General features: G+C 40.4%; 1 protein-coding gene across 1 annotated transcript in view; it reads left to right on the forward strand.

Moving 5' to 3' along the window:
- ZNF697 (zinc finger protein 697) overlaps positions 1–22,202 on the forward strand; it is a 47,748-nt gene that overhangs the window by 20,764 nt on the left and 4,782 nt on the right. Inside the window, exons 2-3 of the mRNA XM_007485297.3 lie at positions 10,713–10,809; positions 20,748–21,011. Of these exons, the coding sequence (XP_007485359.2) occupies positions 10,713–10,809; positions 20,748–21,011 (361 nt within the window). The remainder of the gene's footprint in view (positions 1–10,712; positions 10,810–20,747; positions 21,012–22,202) is intronic.

Consider the following 22,202-nt stretch of genomic DNA (forward strand, 5'->3'; position numbering starts at 1 on the left):
CTTTGACCTGGTTCTTTCTGCTTTTCAGCTGCCTTTATCTATTCCCGAGTATCCACTTAAGATTAAAATCCTTCATTTGTTTTATTTTCACCATAATGGTTCTCTTTTCTAGTCTCTTAGTTATCTGACAACTAATATGTATTGAGAAACCCAGACCTGGACAGGGTACTGGTTGCTGGATCTCAGTGGTTTAGGCTTCCTGTCCGTAAGTTAAATTTCTGACCTCCTCAAAAGAAGCATGAAGTTCATAGAGATCTCAGGCTCTGGGGGTGGATGGATAGGTTGAGCAGGGTTAACTGATGGAAGTTGTGGCCATCGGTTCTGGCTCTTCACAATCTGCCTCAAGAGTTTTAGAAATTTAAGTCATCTCTTTGTGCCTTGAATTCCCTTTTTCTAAAATAGAATTGGTAGTGATTTGTTCTTTGCCCTTAGAGGGGAAGGGAATAAACATTTATACAGCACCTACTGTGTGGTGAGGATCCTCACAACAACCCTAGAAAGTAGGTGCTATTATTATGTCCATTTTACAGTTGAGGAAACTTGAGGCAAACGGAGATTAAGTGACTTGCCCTGGTACTACTGAATTCCAGACCCAGAGCTCAACAGACAATACTCACACAGTAGATAATTAATAAATGTTTTATCAGCACTTCCACAGGTCTACCCCCAGGCAATGGGGATGAGACTTGGTAGCTGGTGCTAAAAGTAAAATCCCTTGGTTGCTTTCTTGCCCTTGCTATGCCTGTGGCAACAGTGACTTGTGGGAACAGTAGGGGGGAAAATGTTTTGTTAAATTAAATGTAAGTTAAAGTTCATGAGGCCCTGATGCTCTTGAAAATCTTCTTGCAGCTAAGAGTTTACAGAATCATTTCATCATATAAAGCTACATATCTTTTAAAGAAAAGCAGTCATTGTTCTCTGCCACTAGCTTCTTTCCCCCTTTTGAACCTAGTCCTTTCATTTAAAGAGAAAAAAAAAGTTGATGAGATTTGTTATTTGATAGTCTTATTGGGGCCTTAAAAACATCATAATTCTTTCTCTATTCAATAAATCCTCTCCAGTCTTAGAAGACATCTGGGCATAACACTCAGGGACTTTTAGACCAAGCACTATATCATATTCATTTTGGGGGGTATATGAGATATTGTTTTTATTTGAGAGGAAGTAGTAGTTGAGGGATGAGGGGGAAGGAGAAAGCTAGAAAAGGGCCAGAAGTTGTATATTGTCCCTGAAAATGTACTTGTGTACTGAACGTTTTTAAAAAGATATTTTATTTTGCCAATTACATGTAATAACAATTTTCCATATAAGTTTTCTAAAGTTATATGGTCTAAATTGTCTCTGTTCCTTTCCTCCCCCTTCCTTGAGCTGATACACAATTTGATATGAGTTATTCATGTATTATTATGCAAAACATCTCCATATTGTTCAGTGTTGTAACAGAATACTCATGTAAAACCAAAACCAAAATAAAAACCCAAATAAACTAAAATGAAAAACCGTATGCTTTGATCTGCATTCTGACTCCAGCTCTGGAGGTGGAGAGCATTCTTTGTTATAAGTTCCTTAGAATTATTCTGGATCATTGTATTGCTGAGAGTAGCGAAGTCTTTCCCAGTTGATAACTCCACAATATTGCTGTTACTGTGTACAGTGTTCTGGTTCTGCTTATTTTATTCTGCATCATTTCATGTAGGTTTTTCTAATTCTTTCTGAAATCTTCCTGTTCACCATTCATTTCTTATAGCTCAATAGCATTCCATCACCATCACATATCACAATTTGTTCCCTCATTCCCCAATGGATGGGCATTCCTTTAATTTCCAATTCTTTGCCACCACAAAAAGAACAGTTATAAATAACTTTGTTATTTATAACCCCTCCCCAACACCTTTTTTTAAAAATCTCTTTGGGATACAGATCTAGTAGTACTATTACTGGATCAAAGGGTATGTGCAGTTTTATAGACCTTTGGGCATAGTTCCAAACTACTCTCCAGAATGTTTAGATCAGGTCACAAGTCCGCCTACAATGCATGTGTCCCAATTTTGCCACACCCCCTTCAGCATTTATCACTTTGTTTACCATCATGCAGACCAATCTGATAGGTATGAGGTGATAGTTCAGAGTTGTTTTAATATGTATTTCTCTAATCAAGAGTAATTTCGAGCATTTTTTTCATATGACTATAGATATCTTTGATTTCATCATCTGAAAACTGCATATTCATATTCTTTAATAAGGGGATTCTCCCTTGGTGTATTTGAGAAATGAATTCTCTTTATCAGAGAAATATGTTATAAAAAATTTCCCCAGTTTCCCTTCTAATCTTGGTTACATTGGTATTGTTTGTACAAAAACTTTTAAATTTAATATAGTCAGAATTATTCATTTTACATCTTCTAATGTTCTCTGTCTCTTGTTTGGTGGTCTGAACTTTCAGACATGTGCTTAGCCTGCCTTGTCGTGGTAGGGTAGATCTGTTCTTCTAAGGAGATAAGCATGTTGCCTGTGTAGGCATATTCCTATTGACCAGCTCTCATCAGTCAGTCAACAGTTGTTTGTTTTTAAATATTCTTCCATGTTTACATGATTCATTTTCTTTCCCTCCCCCTTCCCAGAGCCAACAAGCAATTCCACTGGGTTATACAAATGTTATCACTTGATACCTATTTCCATATTATTCATTTTTGCTATAGAGCGATCTTTTAAAGCCAAAACCCCAAATCACATACCCATATATACAGGTGATAAGTGATGTCATGTCTTTTGCTTTTGCATTTCTACTCCCATAGTTCTTTCTCTCAATTTGTTTAGCATTCCTTCCCATAAGTCCTTCTGGACTGTCCTGGCTTGTTGCATTGCTGCTGGCAGCAAAGTCCATTACATTGGATTTTTCCACAGTGTTTTACTTTCTGTGTACAGTGTTCTCCTAGTTCTGTTCATTTCACTCTGCATGAGTTCACTGAGGTTCTCCCAGTACATATAGAACTCTTCCAGATCATGCCTCCTTACAGCACAGTAGTATTCCATCACCATCATATACTACAATTTGTTCAGCTATTCCCCAATCAAGGAACAGCCCTTCATTTTCCAATTTTTTGCCACCACAAAGAGTGCAACTGTGATTATTTTTGTACAAGTATTTTTCCTTATTATCTCTTTGGTCAGCAAGTATTTTTAAAGCATCTTTTATTTACTTAACACAGTGTCTGGCCAATAATAATAGGTACTTACAAAGCCAAGAGTGAGACAGCCCCTGCTCTCATGGAACTTACATTCTAACTGTGTCCATTGGAATTTCTGTTGTATTAGTAAATTGCCTTTTGTATTTTTGTATTTCTTTTAGTTCTATTTTATTGAAACCTGGTTTTCTTTTTCAGAATTCTAATTTCCCAGGCAACCCTGACCAACATTATTGGCCATGCCATGGCTTGTTTTGCCTTCCTAGTGTTCCTTCAGATCTGTTTCTGTAACATCCCTCTCCTCCTTTAGAATTTGTCATTCTAATAAACTACAATATCCAGATCATTGTTGATGTGATCTATTGACCTATGATGCTCTTTCCCACTTCCCTCAAAGATTTTGGCTTCTACTCTATAGTCCTCCATGCCATCTCTTCCCCTTGCCCCAACATCTTTGGAAATTTCCATATCTACTTTGATGACCCTTCTAAATTCTACTTTCATCTCCATGGACACTATTTCACTCATCCAAGATTTTTATAATTATTTCAAAAATGCTCCAAGGTTTTGAACTCTGAAATGTCCTTTTCCAGCAATAAGCCAAGTCCAACCTTCAACCTCACTCTTCCCAATCTTGTTCTGAATCCTTATGACTTTTGATTCCTATGTTTCTCTTTGAGTATTTTATTCCCTTAGAACAGGGGTACCCAAACTTTTTACAAAGGGGGCCAGTTCACTGTCCCTCAGACCATTGGAGGGCCAGACTATTAAAAAAAAAAACCTATGAACAAATCCCAATGCACACTGCACATATCTTTTTTTTTTTAAGTAAAAAAACAAGATGGGAACAAATACAATATTTAAAATAAAGAACAAGTAAATTTAAATCAACAAACTGACCAGTATTTCAATGGAAACTATGGGCCTGCTTTTGGCTAATGAGATGGTCCATGTCTAGTTCCATATTTGTCACTGCTAGCCATAACAAGTGATGCAAGTGTGCAACAGTTAGTCTAAATCTGGTTGGAAATTTCAGATGTTTCATTCTGGAAAAAGTCTGTTCACAGACATAAGTGCTGCCAAAGATGGTTGCCATCTTGAGTACATGGTTCTTGAGATTAGGATATGTCTCAGAGGGGAGAGATGCATAGAAATTAGACAAGCTGCTTGACTTGAATGCATCTTTCAGAGAGTCACAATTCTGCAGTTCAGCCAGTTCCATTTGGTAAATTGTATTCACATGTTCAATGTCAATAGAAAATGGGTTACAGAAAAGCTGTATGTCCTGTTCATGGAGATGAAGCTCTTTAAATCTGAATTGGAATTCCTTTTGCAAATCTTCCAGTGAATCCACACATGTTTCTTTTGGGAATGTAATCAAGGGTTTTTCCGCTAACAGATTTTGAGTTAAGGGGAGATGGCAGAAATTTTCCTCCTTCACTTGTTTGATAAGGAGGCCTAATTTTACTTCAAATGCTTTCACATGTGATTGCATATTACAGATGAGCTTCCCTTTTCCTTGAAGTTGCACATTGAAACTGCTGAGTAGCTCTGTTACAGCTGTCATAAAGGCGAGGTGCCATTTCCATTCTGCATCATTGAGCTCTGGTACTTCTTTGTTTTTTGAAAGCATAAAAGCTGTAATCTGTGGAAGTAAGTCATAGAAATGTCTCAAAACTCCCTCGACTCAGCCAATGGACTTCTGTGTGGTACAGAACATCTTCCTAGGCAACATTTAGCTCAGACAGAAATTCCTGAAATTGTCTGTGGTTTATTGCATTAGCTCTAATGAAGTTAACACAAGATACCACAATTTTCATAACAGAGTCCCACTTCAGTGATTTACTACATAGTAGTGCTTGTTGGTGGATGAGGCTGTGTATGGCTATTGGATGAGAATGGTTACGTTTGTCCATGTCATGATTAATGTGAGCAATTACTCCTTTCTTAGACCCCACCATGCTAGAAGCACCATTAGTCACACTGGCTAGTTTAGCCCAGTCCGGCTCCAAATCCTTCACAGTTTGGGAAACCTTTTCATAGATATCCTCTCCTGTAGTTGTTCCTTTGATGCTTTGCAGTGCAGCAAGTTCTTCTGTGACTTCAAAATTGTCATTCATCCCACAAATAAAAAAGAAGAATCACGAACATTATTGCTCTCATTGAGTGCCAAGGAAAAATAGGAAAGTTTCCTCGCGGAGTTTTGCAAATGCTGATGCAAATTGTCTCCCATTTCTTCAATCCTTCTGTAATTGTAGATGCTGAAAGACTAACTGTACTAAATAAGTCTGCTTTTTCTGGACACATCTCTTTGGCAACAGAAAGAAGGCACTCTTTAACAAATTCTCCCTCCACGAATGGTCTGCCAGTGCACACTATTAGCTTGGCAACTTGAAAACTTGCTTGCAGTGATGAAATATTTAGTTGCTTCTAATTCACAAAAGAATTTTGCTGAGTTGTCAATGTAGTTTTCAGTTTTAATATTTATCTTCTCTCACATCTCCAACCAATCATATTTATCTTTATGTTCAGTTTGATAGTGTCAACGCAAATTTTATTCTTTGAACACAGACACTATATTCTGACATATCAGACACACAGCTCTTTCCTTGTACTGCATGAAAAAGTAATCATAAGTCCACTGTTCTTTGACTATCCCACACTCTGAGTCAGTTTTACTCTTTCTTGACATCATTGATTCCTAGGGATTCCAAATTGCTATTAGTAAAATATAAATTTTGCCCACACAGAGGCATACAGACTGCACTGCCCATCAATGAAGTCTGATCTGTGTCCATCAATGCAGCCTTCCCAGTCCACATCATTTCAGCCTCACCAGTGGCCATATTGGTGGAACTCCACTTTTACCTCAGGCTCACACTGGTGCGGTGCGGGAACCGGCATGATTACAGAGCCAGTTCCTCCACCACCTTTCCAGTTCACACTACCCTGTGCAAACCTCACTGTGATCTGTGAACTCACAGAAGAATCTGATCACATGGGTACCCATGTGATCAGATTCCACGGCAGGAAAAAAGAAGGCATGACACTGGTGTGTGTCTTTTTGAGGTCCATATTTATGGATCTGTAATTATAGACCGTAATACAAAAAACACATGCCTCACTTCCCCCACATAGTACAATGGCAACCATACTCCCCCAGATGCACAACATAATGGCCCCTATTATAGGGGCCACGCTTTGCAGCGCTGCCACATACAGTACTCCAGGAGCACAGGGCTGCAATTTTGAGGGTGTACTTTAGTTTTCTAGGCCATCTAGTCTAACCCCTTCATTATAAGGAAACTGAGGCACAGGATTGTTAGGTGACTTTGAAGTAGTCCCAAAAAGGGAAGATATAAAATTGAAAAAGATAAAGCAGATCAATCCCTTCCTGCATTTTTAGGGAACAGACCCAGCTCCCCTGCACCCAGGAGGTCAAACAGCTTATGCAGGTTCAGACTAGACTCTAATTAGCCTAAGGATGAGAATTAGGAAGGTCAGGAAACAAAGGAACTTCAAGAATATCGAAGAGGTGAGGATGGAATGCAAGATAACTTATAGCTAACTAGGGATAAGTGATTAAGTACATGTGAAAGTAAACAAGCCCTGAATAACCTGAGGATTGTCCACTCATCACTGACCGCACATACCTGTGTTTGTGATATGGTTTGTTTGATTGTCAAATAAGAACCTGTGTGTGAAAGGAAATAACTTTGTATCTTGTACCCTATATAAGCTATCTTGTAATGTCAGTCTGAGGCAGCTTCTACTAGGGAAGTCTGTCCCAGCTGGTAGATTCTTTATTAATCAATAAATAATGGTTCCAATAATTGAATTTTTGGGTGTTTGGACTCATTTTATGAAGTGCTCCACTTCAACTTGTCCTAGGCAGGATTTGAATCTAGATTTTCCGACAACAGAATCAGTACCTTTTTATTATTCTGTTCTACCACATTACTCCTCCCTAAGGGGCCTTTTTCTCTATTCCTTGAGATTAGTCTTTGTTCTCAATCACCCTCTCATATTTATTTCTACTTCATCCAAAAGATGAAAAGAAGAGCCTTTGCCAGGGCTGAACCTTCCACCTAAAACTAGGAATGGACTCATCTCCTTCATGATCTCATTCCCCAACAGCGCCTCTCCCATATATCATTTTCCCCCTTTAATTCATACCTTCTGTCTTAAAATAGATATTAAGCATTAGGTTCCAAGGCAGAAGAAAGCAGCATGGGTTAGATAATTGGGGCTAGGTGACTTGCCCAGGGTCACACAGCTAGGAAGTGTCTGAGGTCGATGTGAACACAGCATCTGTCATCTCCAGTCTTGGCTCTCAATCCACTGAACCACCTAGCTGCTTCTCATATATCTTTAATGTCCAGCTTTCTCTTTCCCCCAGCATTGCTGTCTGTCTGCAAACATCTCATCTATCCTCAGAGGGGGATAAAACCTTTTCCTTGACCTTGCTACCCATCCAAATTTCACCTTTCCTCCATACTTCTGCTGTCAAAACATATAGAAAAAGTAGTCTTCATCACTGCTATTGTTTCCTTCATTCACCACCCACTCCTTAATTTATTACAAACAATTGATTCCTACCAGTTTATTGAAATTTTCCTCCAAGATTTTTGTTGACTTTACTGCTAGTTCCACTGGGTTTTTCTCATCTCTTATCTAAAAACATTGGACACTTAAACATTGGTTCCTTCTTTTTTTTGAAATTCTAGTCTTCATTTTCCTCTTTAATATCAATTTTTCAACCCCTTTAGCCGCTCCCTTTTGGTTATTTGTTGGCCTGCAAACCTCTTCTTGCCCCCTAATTATGAGTGTCCCTCAAAGTTCTGTCCTTGGTTGTTTGCTTTTTCTGCTTTCTTTTACTCTGTCTTTCATTATCACTTCTAAATTTCTATCACTCCTGTTTTCCCTCTAACTTCTTCCTTGAGTTCTAGCCCCCATATTTCTAATATCCTGTGGTTGTGTATATTTATATATATACATATGAATGCACATGCACACACATATAAAAATTTTATTTGTTTGTTTGTTTTTTTTATCTTACTTTCAGTCTTAGTAACAACTCTAAGGCAAGGTCCAGGCAAACAGGGTTAAGCAACATCCCAGCGTCACACAACTAGGAAGTGTTAGGCCAGATTTGAACAATGGGGCTATCTTGTCAATGCTTTCAACTCCCCAATTTCTCTTACATGTGAACTCTCCCTTCCGTTCCCAGTGTAGGCTACCCTCGTTCAGGACCTTATTCGCCTTCTACTGAATAATTTGTAACACTACCCCCAACTGGCTTTCTTGCTTTCATTCTACCATTTCTCTATTCCATCCTTCACATCGCTACCAAAGTAACTTTTTCTAAGGGCCTACTGTTGGACTAGATTGCTTCAGAATTCCCTTTCAGCTTCAGAGGGGTCCCCGTGCCTGCAACAGACTTTGGCACTTCCATCTTTCAGTTGTGGTTCCTTACCTTAAAGTGATCCTTTCCTCTTCAGCTTTCTCCCCTAGCACCTTAGCTGGGATTCTATTGCATTTTTCAAATATTACTTTGCATTATAATTGTGTATCTGCATCTCTTGAGATGCAAAGTTGCTTAAAAATGGTGACTGGGTCTTATTTGTGGAATTTTAACAGCACATATCCAGCCCCATTTAGATCAAATGTGATGCTTTTATGGGTGAGTGGTTGGTTTCATTGGGGCCAAGGGCTTTTGTAGTTTCAACTTGCATCAAGCTTCCCTTCTTAATGTTATCTCCAGCCAAGTCGTCCATCCTATTTGACCATCGTGCTTTTATTCAGTTCCTTTTTAACCCTTCCTTTCTGTCTTGGAATCAGTACTGTGTATTGGTTCCAAGGCAGAATAGCAACAAAGGCTAGGCAATGGGGATTGTGTGACTTGCAGCTTCTAGTCCACTTCCAATAATGTATGTAGTTTCCGAGTAAAAATCCAGGTTTTGACCTATATTATGTCATATCTGACCTATGTGGTTTGGTGTGCTAAGTTGGCCACAAAACTAACTCTTCCCGCTAATTTACTTTCCAATAGAACTGCTGCGTTGGGCAGACGATGAACCATTATTACCCCATTCTTGGTCCTTGCCTTTGTGATTTACCCATTAATTTCTGCTTTATGATCAGTAAAATGTCTGCCGTAATTGGTGAGTCCGACTCCAGCTTCCCCTGCCATTTTCCTTCTTTCATCAAGGACAGATGTAAAGAGCTCAAAGAATAAACCATTTTCCAAGGAAAATATGAGAGCAATGGCTCCTGGCTTTATCTCCTGAGATTCACCAAGTAGCCAGGCTTTTGTTCTGATCTTTCTTCACTTGCCTGGAACACCCCCTGTGCTGCTAATGATTATTCACTTTATTGCTGACAAATCACTTAACCTTCCAGCAACCCTATTAGTTAAGAAGTAGACATTGTCATCCTCTTTATTTACAAAAGAGAAATCTGAGACCCAGAAAAGTTAAATAGCTTGCCTGTGACCATAGCTAATAAGTGCCCTAGGATAGGCCGTGCCATCTAAAAAGGACTCAAGTGCTAGCTGCTCCCATTTCCTTCTGTGAGCTATATGGATGTCCAAGGAAGACTGGTTCCTTTGGGGCGAGGGCTTGCTGAGCCTTTTTCAGGGCTGCTTTCCTGCGTCAAGGTGCGCCTGCCACCTCACTCTCAGCCGTGCCTCCAAGAAGCTGTAGTATGTACAATGGCCAGTAAACCACCAGGATCCAACAGGTCTCAAGCCCATCAGTGCATTAAGGGATGGCTTCCCCAAGTGTATGAAGGCTTCCCCTGGCCAAAGGGATGGATGAGAACAATCTGTTCCAACTGCCGTGAAGGTAGCGAAAGCAGGACCAGTTAGTGGAATGCTTAGAGCTTGGTTAGATATCAGAGAAGTCAAGATAATCTGCTGCATCCTGTACCATCACCAGTGGTCCTTATTTTGGCTTGCCACTGGATTTTGATGACTGTGGAGGAGAGTGAGGCTGACTTTGTGCAACTCTGCTTCATTTAAGTCCAATTAATGCAAGAGTCCAGGACATCACCATTGATGTCATTATGGACCTCTAAGTCTAGAACCTTGACCTAATTGGGGATTGCCTGTGGATTGCAGCAGTCCATGGCTTTCCACATTGTGCATCTTATTCTGCTGTTCTAATCACCATTTTGTTATCCTGGTTTGGTTTGGTTTGGTTTGGTTTGGTTTGGTTTGGTTTGGTTTGGTTTGGTTTGGTTTGATTTGGTTTGGTTTGGTTTGGTTTGGTTTGGTTTGGTGTGGGGAGCCCAGGAGCTTTCTAGTTCTTATTAGTTTGCCATTATACTAAATCTTATTTTCTGTTTTGGGGTCGTGTTTGGGGGGGTGTTGATTCATCTGAATATAAATCCATTATTTTGTTGAACTTAACTTTGCTTGACAAAATTCATTGGCTATATTTTATGTACCTGTGCTTATCCCTTAGCTTGGAAGCTTATTGAGGCTTTCTTCCCCCCCCCCCCTTTTTTTTTCTCTTTTTAATGCAGCTTCTGAAAAAGATTCTCATCTCCCAGAAAGTAGACTTGCTGCAAGCATTAGCAAATCCAAGGAATCACTCTTTGTTTCTAAAAGTGGCGGACACAGGTAAGCATATGCTGAGTAAAATTGATTCTGGGTCATGGGTGCGTTTACAATAACCTGTAAAATTCATGTGGGCCCATATGGAGATGAAGTTACATTGTAATGGAAAGACCATTGGATTGGGAGTCAGAGAATGGTCACTGGACCAAAAATTAGTTAATTTGTGTGGCCTTCAAGAAGTCAGAGAGAGAGACAGAGGTTAGATTGGAGGAGTTACATAACAAAAGTCAAATTCTTTAATCCTATGAGAGATTTTAAGTTTTTAAAACTGTAAGTCTTAACAAAATATAAATGTACTCAGTTTCTGGCAGTGTTATTAAGTGGATTATTAAACTTGATTTATAAGCACTTTAAAAAGTATGTTTTGAAAAAAAAGAAAAGAAAAAAGAAAAAAAAAGCAAAATTTAAAAAAAAAGTATGTTTTGAGCCAGCAAGGGGTTTACTAAAGAGAAAGTTAGATGAAAATAGTCTCTTTTCCTAATTTATATGGTTATTAGATTCATTCAAGGGAATGCTACTGACTTAGTATATCTATAGCTTCAGGACTCATTCTGGCAGAATCCTCACAATGCTATTGTGAAGCAGGGGAGAGAAGAGGCCTGGGTAGTGGCAGACTTAATTGAATTAGTAACTACTCAGAGACCAAGACTTGGGAACATTAATAGATCCATGATGCCAGCCCGGAGTAATGTCTTCAGTGGTTTTCTTGTGTTGGATACTGGATGGCCCTCTACTGTTCAGCCCTTAAATCTACAATTTAAATGTTGTTTTCAATGATTCACATAAAGGATGAGAAGATTTATACATTTTAAAGAATTTTCTAAATAATGACAACTTATAAATTTATACATGGCATGACTCTTGGAAAAATGGCTAGTCTAAAATGGTCCGTGATAATATGGAGAGGAAATTTAATAAGCATCAGTGTTAAATTATAGAGTTAGGAAGGGACTTTAAGGATAATTTAGTCTAAGCCCCTCGTTTCATTTTGTTTGTGGATAAAGCAAAACCTAAGAAGAATATCTTGACCAGAGTTTGGGCCCTGTGAAGGTCAGGTCCCACGGAAGAGTATGGTGTTCTCCTTTGAGTGCTTTTAAAAGGGACTTTGTCAACCAGAGCATGTCCAGAGAACAGCTCGAGACCATAAGAGGGTACAGGAAGAATCCTTGAAGTTCTAGAGATGATGACGTGTGATTTGCTATATTTAAATCTATGGAAGATTTTCATGTGGAGGCTAATCATTAAGCACTTACTGAGAGCCTTCTAAGGCTGGGGCCTACAAAAATGAAACAGATTTTGCCTTCTGTTCTACTGAGCAGATGAGTAAATTTAAAGTAATTTCCAGAAGGGTGTATTAACAGCTGAAAACTGTGGGAACGAAGAAAGGCTTTACTTGGGAGGTAGTATTTTCAAGCAAGCAAGAAATTCTCTGTAGCAGGGAAGAGGAGGAAATATGTGCCTGGGGCAAAGAAGTGAGTGATGTAGGATGCCATGGTCAAGCTCTTAGTTCAGACTAGTTTGGTTAGAATGGCTTGAACATGCAAAGAGGAATAATTTTAAATAGCACTGAAATTTAGAAAGAAACAAGATTGTAGAGGACTTTGTCATTGTTGAGTCGTTTTTCAGTCACTTCTAGCTCTTTGTGACCCCATTTAGGGTTTTCTTGGCAAAGATACTGCAGTAGTTTACCATTTCATTTTCCAGCTTATTTTACAGGGTTAAGTGACTTGTCCAGAGTCACACAGCTAGGAAGTTTCTGAGGCCAGATTTGAACTCAGGAAGATGAATCTTCTGGACTCCAGTCCTGGCACTCTATCCCACTGTGCCTCCTAGGTGCCATGTCAAGGATTTTAAGTACCGGCCTCAGAAATTTATAATTTTTCCTTGAGGCAGGAAGAGCCATTGAACATTTTTGAACAGGAAGCATGATGTGTTCCAGGATATAGTCAGATGTGTTCCAGGAATATTTATTAATTTGGCAGCCATAGAGGGTGGATTTCAGTTTTGAGAAACCACAACTGAGAAGACCTTTTAGTTTGCTACTAAGCTAGTCCAGGGTGAAAGGTGATGAGAATCTGCATTAAATTCTGGGTGAAAAGCGGTTAGAATCTGCATTAGGGTTTGGTTCTGTTAAAGGAGAGAGTGTAGAGGCTGACTCAACAAAACTTGGCAAGTGATTGCCTGGGAAGGAATAATGAAGACTGGTGGGTTGTTCCTGGCTCTCGACATTGCACATTCTATTTTGCTGTTCCAGCCACCATTTTGTTGTTGCTATTATTGTGGTTTGGTGGTAGTGGGGCAGCCGGAGGTGGGGGAGGGGGGGACTTTCTGGTTCTTGTTAGCTTGCTATTATACTCAAAATCTTATTTATTGTCTTGGGGGAACAGAGGAGGGGGTAGTATCGGTTCATTGACTGCAGTTTCAAATCTGGAACAATGGTGAATATTCTCCAGGGCTTAGCAGAGTACCTGGCACACAGTAGTCACTTAATAAATGTCTATTGAACTGAATTGAATTGAAGAATAGGTAAGTGTTTGGGACATGTTGAGTTTGATGTCAACAAGATATCCAAATGGAGAAGACTTCTTTGGGAAACTGATATAGGACTGGAATTCAGGAAAGAGATTAGATCAGGATCTACACAGGTGGAAGTAACTTATACGTAGATAATAATAATTGAATCCATGAAAACTGGTGAGATATCAAAGAAAGTGTGTAAAGGAGGGACAGAGAAGGATTTAGTATTATAAAACAGTTGTTAGTTAATTGATTAGGTGTGAGACAGACAGGGCTAGGGAAGAGTGTGGGGAAGACATAGGTGGGAGAGAAGGAGATTTTTCTCAGCGAACTTTTGAACTGAGATTTTGCCCACCAAAACATTAGGGAAGAACTGATGAACAGTGAAAAAAATATTTTCTTAATTTTATTTTTTCAGTTACAGACATAATTTTTGACAGTTTTTAATGACATTTTATAATTTAGATTCTCTCCCTCTTCCCTGAGGCAATAAATAGTCCCATAAAATGGTTAATGTCTAGTGAGATGACCAAGCCCCAGATCAGTATAGGGTAGCTGGATCAGCTTCCCAGGCTGATCAATTCAGATACAAAGGAGCCCATGGCTAGAAGTCAGATATTTAACCAGCACCTGGGTCAGGGAATAAATGGTTCAACTACTCTTGGTGTAAGAGAAAGAACATCTTTTTAGTCTATGTTTTCCAAGGCAGAAAGTAGGGGCATTGGCAGGTTATAGAGACAGAGGTAGGGGGGCAGCCAGGTGGCTCAGTGGATAGAGAGCCAGACCTGGAGCCAGGAGGTCCTGGGTTCAATCTAGCTTCAGATACTATTTAGTTGTATGGCTTGGCCAAGCCATCTAGTCCCCATTGTCCCCATTGCCTAGCTCTTACACCCGATTGCCTTGCCCTTGTGGGCTCTTCTGTCAGTGTATTAATAGTACCTCTGGAAGGAAGGGTTTAAAAAAATACACCAAAGTGGGCCCATCTCTGGGAATGGCTCCCCTTGCTTGTTGGCTCGTAGACCTGCCATTTAGCTCTGTCCTTCCTCTCCCAGTTAGGGGCAAATGAGGCCCTGCAGTGTGTCTCACAAGCCATAGCGGGAGAACCGTGGCCATGTGTGAGGAGGAACAGGTGGCAGAAACGTATTATTTTTGTCCACTGCTGGGCAGCGTTGGCACCAAGCCGTGTCTTTGAAATGTCAGGCTGGGGGCAACTCTAAAAGCTTGGGAAGCTGTGATGTTGCCGGAGTGTGCTGGAGGCATTTTCCTTGTGGGGAATGCAAAGGAAATGGGGCCCAGCCTGATCCAGAGAGTAGAAAACTTGAAGAAGGAAAAATTATATTTTACTTAAAGTTACCCAAAACAATGAAGAAATATGAATATGGAACATATATGCATCAAATGGCAAAACATGAAAAGTTTTAAAGGGAAAGTTAAATGAGTTTCAGGAGTAAAGAGGGAATAAAACTACTGCTGGGATTCCTGAATCTCTCACTGAAAACGAAATCATTCTAACCATTATAGTCAATGAAAGACTGTGAACGGCAGATTAAAAATGAATTAGAAACTAAATAATCTAATCCTAAAGAATGAGTCAGTCAAAAATAACAAGTCATAGAAACAACAGATAAGTACTTTAGGAGCCCCATCATCTAGGCTGTTAGTAACTGAACGACTCGCTGGTCTACTGCAGTCCAGTGGGAAGGTACAGAGCCACCGGGCATGCTGAAGATTCCTCTCGATGATGTTAGGTTTAAAATGCCATAGACCGAGCCTTAAAGTCCTCAATGAAGTGCACTGGACCCTAAATGACCTCAGTGCCGAGCCAACCTCAGACACTAGCTGTGTGACCCTGGGTGAGTCACTTACCCTCTATTTGCCTCAATTTCCTCAGCTGCAAGATGGGGATAGTAATAGCACCCACCTCCCAGGGTTGTTACGAGGAGCAGATGAGATCTAATTGCAAAATGCTCTATACAGTGCTTGGCACACTGTAGACGCTGTAGAAATGCTAGCCACTAGGATGATGATGGTCTATCCATCCTCCCTTTCCCCTTCCAAGGCTCTTCTGTGGAGATGAACTCAGATTCCCACAGAATGCTTTGAGTATGGGGGGGGTGGGGGGGTGCAGATTTCATAACCTAAGAAGCTAAGGGGCAGAGAGGTTTTTAGTGGCCCATGAGGCCTGACCCATCCAGCTTTCCCAATTGAGCTGTATTTATAGTCTCCATTTTTAGCACAGGGTAGAATACATAGTCAGTGCCTAATAAATGCTTATATTAAGCACCTACTATGTTATGTTCCAGGCCCTATGCTAAAGATTGAGGATACAGAGAAAGGCAAAAGACAGTCCCTGTTTTCGAGAAGCTCACAGGCTGAACGGGAGAGAAAACGAGCAAACAGCCATATCCAGTAATCCAGAGAGGAGGGCACTGGAATAAGAGGGAGCAGAAAGACTACCAGTAAAGCTGGGATAAAGTGAGCTGGCACTTGAAGAAAGCAAGGGAAGCTGGGAGACAGAGAGGGGGAGGGAAAGCCCAAAATACCAGAAGATGGGGTGTCTTATCTTATCTGAGGAGCACAAAGGAGCTGGCACAGCATCCTAGTGTATGGGAAGGGCAATAGGGACACCAAACTCACTACAGAGGGTCAGCAGAAAACTCCCAAGTGCAGCTGGAATCAAATCAAACTATAATTAAACTGGAAACTGAAATGTGTAACAAAATAGATAAAAATACAATTCAACCCAGACAATGTTAATTTGTGGTTTTCTACGTTCATAGGCCATCACTGGGGATCTGTTTCTGTTTAATTTGACACTGCCATATAGAATATAAGGTATAAGATTGGAAAGACGGGGAGAGGGGCAGATTAGAAGGGCTTTGAATGCCAGACAGAGGTAATAGGGAACCGCTGGGGCTTATGGGAGTGGGGCATGACAGGATCAGACCATTAGGTCTAGGGAGACTTTCACAGCTGAGTAAAGGATAGAGGAGTGAGAAGAGACTTGGAGGTAGCAGACCAGACAGTGAAATAGACCGACTACATACAAAGTAATGAGGATTTGCATCAAGACGGCTGACAGGGCCAGGATTTTTGTGGTTGTTCAGTCAGTCAGGCCTGACTCTTTGTGATTCCACTTGGGATTTTCTTGGCAGAGATACTGGAGTTTCCTTCTCCAGTTATTTTACAGATGAGGAAACTAAGGCCAACAAAGTGAAGTGATTTGCCCAGGATCACACAGCTAGTGTCTGAGGCCATATTTGAACTTGAGAAAAATAAGTCTTCTTGAGTACAGGCCTAGTACCCTATCCAGCATACCACCTAGCTTCCCCTATGTCAGAGGGTATAAGGAGGTGGATATTAGAGTTAAGAAAGTAGTCATTGAAAAGCCTTGGCAACAGTTTGAATATGGGGTAAGGGCTGTGTGGGAGGGAATGAGGGGATCAAAAACAATGCCTAAGCTTCCATTGGTGACTGACTGGATGGTGATAGGCTCAATAATGATAAGGAGTATGGGAAGAATTTTAGGGCAAAGATAATGATAATGCTGAGCTTAGGGTATCTACTGGACATCTAGAGATATCCAAGAGATAGTTGGAGATAAGAAACTAGAAATCAACAGAGTTTAGGGCTGGATATGTAGGGATGGAAGAGAAACATCAGTATAGAGATGGGAACAGAAAAAGACTTAGAACAGAGCCTGGGGCAACACTTAACCTTTTGTAGCTGTGACCTCACTAAAGATGTAGCAAGAGACATTGAGAAAGGGGACTGCTAGAAGACTCTCCTAGAGGCAGGACATCCTGGATTTAACTCTGGCCTCAGATACTTCCTAGCTGTATGACCATGGACAAGTCACTTAACCCCCCCCCACCACCACCACCACCACCACCCTCATCCCCCATTGCCTAGTCCTTACTGGCTCTCCTTGGTTCTAAAATAGAAGGAAGGTAAGGGTTGGTTTTTTGAGGGGTTTGTTTTTTAAGTTAAAAAAGTGAAACGGAGAAAGAGCTATCTAATATGTAGGAAGAAGATCAGGAGAGAATAATGTCATGAAACCCAAGAGAGAAGACAAGAAGATGATCCAACAGTGTCAGAGTTGGCCAAGAGGCCAAGAAGGTTGAAAATTGAGAAGAAAAAAAAAACATTAGATTGAGAATTAGGAAATTATTGGAAGTTTTGGAGAGAGTAGTTTGGGTTGAATAAAGTCAGCAGCCAGACTGTAAGGGGTTAAGAAGAAACTGAGCAGAAAAGAAGTAGAGGCACGCCTCTCATACCAAGGAATTTAGTTTCAAAAGAGTAAAGAGGAGACTCAGGAGCTAGTAGAGTTAGAGAATGATCAAGTGAAAGTTTTTTGAGAGTAGAGGAGACATAAGCACAATGGTAGAGGCATCAGGGAAGCAGCTGCTAAGGCTAGGAAGAGATTAAAGATAAATGAAAGTGGGGATGATAAAGGAGGCAGCCAGCCCCCTGGAGAAGATGGGACAAAGTGGGATCTTTGGTGTATGGAGAAGGCTTTACCTTGATTAGGAGAAGGGCTATCTCATTTGTGAGATAGATGAAGGAAGAAATAGTGGCAGAAGGTATTCAGTAGATGTGGAAAAGTGAAATTTGGTCATTTCTAGGTCTGCCACTGACTTGCATTTACTCTTGCTCAAGCAAGTAACTTCCCTTAGAAGTGACTGGTGTGGTTAATGTCTAGTGAGATATAAATTGATTTGCCAATCTGTATAAGTATCAATTATTATTAGTATTCTGTTTATGGTTTACCCTGAATTCCCTCCTCTACCAGATTCTCTTTGCTTTAAATCATTTAAATCTTTAAATCATGTCTTCTTTCTCTTCAGACCTTGCTTCTTTAATTAGAACTTACCTTCATATTGCACATTTACTTCCCCTTGCCAAAAAGATTTTCCTTGACTATTCTTTGCTCTCAAGTTATCATCTTGTATCTTTCTCCTCTCATTGATTGCCTAACTTGAAGTATTATTGCCCCTCTTTCCTTAGCCTCCTCAAATGTCTGACTAGTTAATTACTCTAGTGGTCTTTTTTTCTAACCTCATCTCCTTTATCCTCTCCACAGCACTTTTGTCACCCTGCTTTCTTTTGGTTTTTCTACCTCTGACTATTCCTCTGTCTCTCTTGTTGACTCTTCATCTGTACCCACTATCCTGGCTCTTACACACACTTAAACTCATCAAAGATTTTGACCTAGACACTCCTCTTTTCTCTCTTTACATTGTCTCTTGGTAATCTCATCTGCCAAGGCTTCAATTATTATCTCTGTATTTCAAATGACTGCTAGATAGTTTCTTATTGTTATTGTTTAGTTGTCTTTTCAGTTATGTCCATCTCTTATTGACCTCCACTTGGGATTTTCTTGGCAGAGATACTGGAATAGTTTGCCATTTCCTTCTCCATCTCATTTGACAGATGAGGAAACTAAAGCTAACAGGGTTAAGTGACTTGCCCAGGGTCACACAGCTTGAAAGTGTCTCAGGACACAGTTGAACTTTAGGCTTAGCATGCTATCCTCTAGCAGTTCTATTTTGATGTACTATAAATTCATTATGTCCAAAAGAAAGTTCATCATCTTCCCCTTGACTGTTTCTTAATTTCTCCACTTCTTTTAATGGTACCACTATCTCGCAGTACCTCAAGTTTGTAACCTTGGAGTTACATCTTTGATTATTAATTCCCTCTGTATCTCTCTCCCTCTCCCCCTTCTTTCCTCCTTCTGTCTCTATGACTTTCTCTGTGTCTGTCTCTCTTTCTCCATGTGTGCCTTTCCTCCCCCCAGTTTCAGAGCCATCTTAGTATGTTTCACATCCAATGTGGCACTCCAATCTCACTACAACCATACTTGCTTAGACCCTTGTCTATTTTCACAAAAAAAAAAAAAACTGTAATATCCTTCTTAAGTAGACCAATTAGTCTTTTCCCCTCCAATATATCCCTTCTCCAATCCATCCTCTGCCCAAATGCTTCCCAATTTCCCCCCTAAATATACTAGGGTTGTGTCCTTCAGCTACAGAAAAACCTAGGCATCTTGTTTTCCACTGAATAAAAGTGTAAACTCCTGACTAGAATCCAGTGCCTGCCATGATCTGTCGCTGACTTTATCTCAAACTATCCCTCTTGATGTAGCTGAACAGTTTTGCCAAACTGACCTTATTACACATCTGCATGGGCACTTGTTTATGCCTTTACCCACTGTTTCCCATGTCTAGAATGGACTTTTCTCTCCAGACCCCATCTTTATCTGCTTAGGGCCAAACCTGGATGCCACATCTTCCATGAAACTTTCCCTCACACTTCTCCATCTTTCTTTTGCCTAGAAAATGAACTCTTCCCCTTCAAATTCCTAGGACACTTTACCCACATATATCCTTTGCATTTTTCTCATCTCCCTTTATTTCATAATTATTTGCGTGCTTGGTCTCTTCCCCATCTTCCTTAATTTGTATAATCTTTGAGAGTAGGACCTATGTTCTATCATCATATCTCTAGCACAAGGTCTTGCCCATGCCTTTTTAAAAAGTTATTTTTCCAATTTCATGCAACAACAGTTTTTTACATTTGTTTTCTGCATCGAAATTGTCTCCCTTCCTTCCCTCTCTCCTCCTTGAGATGGTAAGCAATTTGATCTGTATTATAAATATACTGTCATGCAAAGCATTTTCATATTAGTCAAGTTGTGAGAGAATACTCATATAAAAACAGAACACCCAAATAAAATAAAGTGAAAAATAGTTTGTCTTGAACTGCATTCAGACTCTTTCAGTTCTTTCTCTGGAGTTGGATAGCACTCTTTATCATAAGTTCTTCAGAATTGTCTTAGATTTGGATCATTATATTGCTGAAAATAACTAAGTCACAGTTGATCATTGTGCAGTCTTGCTGTTACTGTGTACAATATCTCCTGGTTCTGCTTATTTCACTCAACATCAGTTCATCCTACTCATCATTTCTTATTTAAAGCTCAATAGTATTTCATCACAATCATATACCACAATTCGTTCAGCTATTCCACAATTGATAGACATCCCCATAATTTCCAATTCTTGCCACCACAAAAAAGATGCTATAAATATTTTTGTACCCATAAGTCTTTTTTTTCCCCTTAATTCTCTTTGGGATAGTTTTATAGCCCTTTGGAAATAGTTCTGAATTGCCCTCTATAATGACCAGATCCATTCATAACTCCACCAACAATGTATGTGTCCCAATTTTTCCACATTCCCTCCAACATTTATCGCTTTCATTCTGTCATATTGGCCAATCTGATAGGTGTGAGGCAGTACCTCAGAGTTGCATAATGGAGTTTTAATAAATGCTTGTTGAGTTGTTGAACCAAATTCCTCCCATGAGGTGATTTAACTTTTTATTTTTGTGTGTTTGTGTGTATTTTCGTTTGTGAGCAGGAATCTCTGGTCAATTCCTGGCCTGGTTTTCCCGGATGGAACAAGAGGAAGAACTGGGTGTGTCTGGACTTCAAGACTCAGGGGACAGGGGGATGGGCTCAGATATCGAGGACTCGGAGGAGAGGGGGATGGGTTCAGACCTGCAGTTCATGGATGAGAGAGAGGACGACTCCGAGGAGAGGGAGGTGGGCTCGGACCTGCTGGACAAGAAATACAGAGAGGAGAACTCAGAGGAGAGGGAGATGGTGACAGACATCTACACAGGTGAGGAGTGCATTATGTATAAAGCTGGAATTTCCGTTGAAGCTGCCCTGAGTAAGTTCAGTTCTAACTCCTCTAGTATTGTAACCAGCACTTGCATTAGGTGTTGAATGAGGCCTCTGGGGGAGACTGAGGCAATATGGGCTACAGTACTACCACCAACATGCTGTGGAGACCCAGCTTGGCATCTCCTTCCGTAACACCTGGATTCTTCGGTTTCCTAGCCCTTTCCAGTGTCGGGCCGAGAGTGGATCCTTATCCTCAATCCAGACCTGATTGAGGTGATGCTGGTAGGTATGTTGGGGAGAGACTTAAGTGGAAGGAAGCTGTGACTGCTTCCTAGATGGAAGGGGGTATGCTTTGCCTGCGTCTTCATAAGTTTGTATCTTAGAACATTGGCTGGCTTCGTTATACCTCTTGGATTCCCAGGGCATGGAAGTTTCCCAACGTTGGGATATTTATTAAGAGGATTTTCTTTTCTCTAACAAAAGCTCAGCCTCTTCTTCCAACCCCACCAAGGCAGAGAGGCATGCAGCTTTTCCTAACAGAGCAGCCTTGGGCTTTATTCTTGTAATACATTCTGCTTGAGAATAAGAGGCAAGAAGCTGGATGAAGTCTGGCATCTAAACTGGACCTTTAGCTCTGCTCTTTATATATTACTTTCTAGCTCTGTTCTTCCCTCCCAATGGATTTAGCATTTTGCAAAATATGCTTTGCAGTCATTTTTGGTTCTGTAATAATAATGAGATTAAATATGGGAAAGAGATAATGAGTGGCCTAAGGTAAAGTTGGTCAGCTCATTTCTCTCTCCCCCTCCTCATCTCTGGAAGTGAACAGTTAGAGGTGTAGAAGGGTAAAGTGACTTCACCCAAAGTCACCTCTTATGTGAATGGCCAAAGGCTGAAAACTTTTGGCTTTTCCATTCCCAGGCTCTTTGCTTGGTTCATCTGAGATATTATAGAGAACAGCTGAGTGTATTTTGCAAAGTGCTTGGTACTTCCTGTCGCTTATTCCTCTGTCGTGGCTGGGTAGGATAATCTTTATTTTCTGATCCTCAGTGTTGGGCCTATCTTGGTCCGGTGTGCAGAGGCTTTTTGAATGCCCAGCTCAGAGCCCTCTCTCCATAGCTGCCCCCAACATCACTGTGGAGGTAGCAGGGAATTTGGAGTGGCTACACCCAGCAGTTCTGCAGCA

The sequence above is a fragment of the Monodelphis domestica genome, chromosome 2 (assembly GCF_027887165.1).
Source record: "Monodelphis domestica isolate mMonDom1 chromosome 2, mMonDom1.pri, whole genome shotgun sequence".
Lineage (NCBI taxonomy): Eukaryota > Metazoa > Chordata > Mammalia > Didelphimorphia > Didelphidae > Monodelphis > Monodelphis domestica.